The following is a 3,160-nucleotide window of genomic DNA, read 5'->3' on the forward strand; positions in this document are numbered from 1 at the left end:
GCGGGGGCGCGGGCGGGCGGCAGCGCGGAGCGCGCACGGCCAGGCGGCCGCGGGGCGGCAGGCGAGCAGGAGGGGAGCGGGCGCGACGCGCATGCGGCGTGGCGAGGCTGCGGCGCGCGTCGGCGGGCGGGCGCGACGAGGCGGGGACGAGCGAGCAGGCGAACAGTTTGGGGTAGTCGGCTGCGTTGGGCGTGTCCAACCCTAGACGGGCATGGATGTCCGTTTTGCTACCCATCGGCACCACAAATAGACAAAATCTGGACAAAGCGGACTTCCGTTTGAAGTTGCACGGTGAAGTTGGCCTAAGAGCATCTTAGCAGATCTCGCATACCGCTGTCCTACAGTATGGGTGGTACTAGGCGCTGGCGGGCCGGCCCAAATTTGGGCCGGTCGCCTAGCAGCCCTTCGATTAGATTAGCAAGGACCATCAGATTCTTTTCTTCTCTCACGAATTCACACGGCATAGCTCGTCCTGTACGCATGAAAAAAAACCCGTCTCGTCAACACGCAACTCCATCCCCGTGCGCGGCTCCGACGAGGGCATAGCCGCCGACCGCTCGCACCTCGACGCCTCCCAACAGTGCCCTCGGCTGCTTGCCGCCGGTCACAGCTTCTACCTCTAGCCAACCATCTCAGGGACTACGGTTCCGCATGGAAGCCCACTCCCTGCCAGTTGCAACAAAAAAAGACACCATGTCCCAGCACATCGCCGTGCCGGCGTGGGCGCCGCCGTCGCAGCACTGTTTCACCAGTTTCAGCATACACCATTCTTTTTTATTTGCCCGTAGTAGCATTTGATTCTGCCCGTTCCAGGTTTTTAGTTCGCCGGTTGAAACTTTTTCTTCTGTCAATGGAGCTTCTGAATCGCTGTTCTAGCTTTCTGTTTGCCTGTAGTAGCATTTGATGCCGCGGGTTCCAGCTTTTTGGTTTGCCGGTACAAGCATTTGATTCCGCCGGTACCAACTTTTTATTCGTCATGGCGCCGCTATGGATCAAGCACACCGCATGTTCCGGCATAGAAAAATCACTGGTCGCATCAAAATCCTGTCGCCGGTGGTAGCAGAAAAGCACCGTCCACTGTAGATCCTCAGCAAAAATTAATCGCTGATTCCAGCAAAAATCATCTATAGTTCCAACAAAAAAACGTCGGTTGTAACAATTGTACCTACCTGGAGAAAAAAAGGAACAGTGACGCCTCGACGTAGCCCATGGCCATTGGCAGACTCCCTTTTGCCGGTTGCAGCACCCCTGCATGTTGGTTCCAGCACGAGTGGTTGTCGGTTGTGGCCCCTGGCTTGTAGCTCTGTCCGCCGGTTGCAGACTTGCAGCCCCCGGCGTGGCCAGTTGTAGCTCCTCCGTCCTACGGTTGTAGCTCCTTGCTGGCCGGGGTCAACTCCCGTGCATTGCCGGTTATAGCTCCTGCCGGCCGCCGACAGTGGTCCATCCCTGGGCGAGACGGGTGGTCGGGGAGTAGGGAACCGGCCGCCGACAGTGGTCCATCCCTGGGCGAGACGGGTGGTCGGGGAGTAGGGAAGGGAGGCCGACACATGAGGCTAGGAGGAAAAAAGCAGGAAAAAGCTCGCCAGAGAGGAAGAAAAAGTAGAAGAGGGATGTCCGCCGGTGGTGAGGCTCATCGGAGCTAATACGCGGTGGCACGAGCGAGAGGCGTTGCCGGCGAGGTTGGCGAGACACGAGCGAGAGGATGAGTGCTCGAGGATTTCTCTGGGCGAGTGGTTACTGGGGATAAGATGAGAACATGGGTGAAACGCGTGGGACCACAGGCGCGTGGTGCGTGTGCTGTCGTTGTGCATGTGCGCGAAGAGAGCGGCATGACCGGCCGAAGCGTCGCGTTTTCCTTACAGTATTCTGTAAACAAAATTTACGAGATGACAGAATGGATGGACAAAATAGATCTTGTTAAACTTCGCCGGATTCCTACTCCATTTAAAACATCTAGTTTGCACCATAGATCATTCATACAAGCATAGCCCATCATACAACTAAAACTAGATAGTTCCGCACATAGCACACCAATAGATAGGTCAAACATATAAACTACTAAAACTAGATAATTCATACTAGCATCTACTCCTCGCCGTAGTCGTTGTCATCGTCGGAGTCGTGGGGGCTCGTTGTTGTCGAGGGTGTGGTAGATGAGCGTGTCAGAGAGGGTCGAGACGAGTTGGTACTCCTCCCGGAGCGCCAGCGGGCACACGACAGCAGCTGCATCTCTAGCGGCGACGACCTCCTTCGCCTCCCACTATGCGCGCTCGACCGCCTGGAGGCGATAGATCGACGGATCGAAGAGCCTTCCGATGCGCATGAAAGTCACCCACGCCCGCGAGCCGGCGTTGCGGGCCTTCGCGTCGCGGTGCGCGCCTACTCCCTACGCTTCTCCAACACGGGAGGGCGGAGGAAGGAGCTACCGACCTCGTCGTCGTTGCGCCGCTTGCGGCTGGCAAACCCACTGCGGCCGCCGACCGCTCCCCCTCTTGGCACCCGAACCCACTACGCCCATCAACCCCTCCCCTCCCCCCGCCGCCACGCCCTGCAACGCAGACGCCATTGCCGCCAAGATCTGGTGGTCAAATGGGCCAGAAATCGCTGCCATAGGGATAGAGATTTCTCGCCAGAGTTTTGATTTTGCGGCGGAGATGGATGAGGGGAATAACGGATGGGAAGCCTAAAATGACCCCGCACCCGCATATATACCGAAATGCCGGTCGGTTTAAGGGGCGTCTGTAAAAAAATTACGGGCCAGGCCCCTTTTTGCAGACTTGCTCAGGCCATATTTTTGGCCCGTCCCGTCAATTGGACGAAAAAAACCGTAGTTCGCCTGACTTATACGGGATCTGCTAGAGATGCTCTAAGAGCATCTACAACGGGACTTAGCAAATCTGACCCCCTATCCCAAAAAAAAACAAATCTGCCACTAAACGCCCGCGGACGCGCCCGGCCAGTGACCCGCGTGTCTATTTTGAGCCCCTATTTGTCCGTCCATGCACGCACACTCCTCATTTTATCTCTCATATGTCCGATCACTTGCATGTGATTGGTGCAGATGAAGAGAGAAAGAAAATAATGAGTAAATAAAGAGAAAAGTTGGTCTGAGGTGGGCCGCGTCCTATGTGACAGACTAATCGGCCACACCCATGGGCCC

General features: G+C 56.5%; 1 protein-coding gene across 1 annotated transcript; it reads right to left on the reverse strand.

Moving 5' to 3' along the window:
- Window positions 1-409: 409 nt before the first annotated feature.
- LOC119315854 lies at window positions 410-1,811 on the reverse strand. The gene is made up of 3 exons (XM_037590314.1): window positions 1,647-1,811; window positions 1,170-1,553; window positions 410-1,077 (listed from the first exon to the last, which is right to left on the reverse strand). Exons 1-3 carry the CDS (start codon window positions 1,809-1,811, stop codon window positions 775-777), a joined length of 852 nt encoding a protein of 283 aa, XP_037446211.1. The 3' UTR covers window positions 410-774.
- Window positions 1,812-3,160: the final 1,349 nt, after the last annotated feature.

The sequence above is a fragment of the Triticum dicoccoides genome, chromosome 6A (genome assembly GCF_002162155.2).
Source record: "Triticum dicoccoides isolate Atlit2015 ecotype Zavitan chromosome 6A, WEW_v2.0, whole genome shotgun sequence".
Lineage (NCBI taxonomy): Eukaryota > Viridiplantae > Streptophyta > Magnoliopsida > Poales > Poaceae > Triticum > Triticum dicoccoides.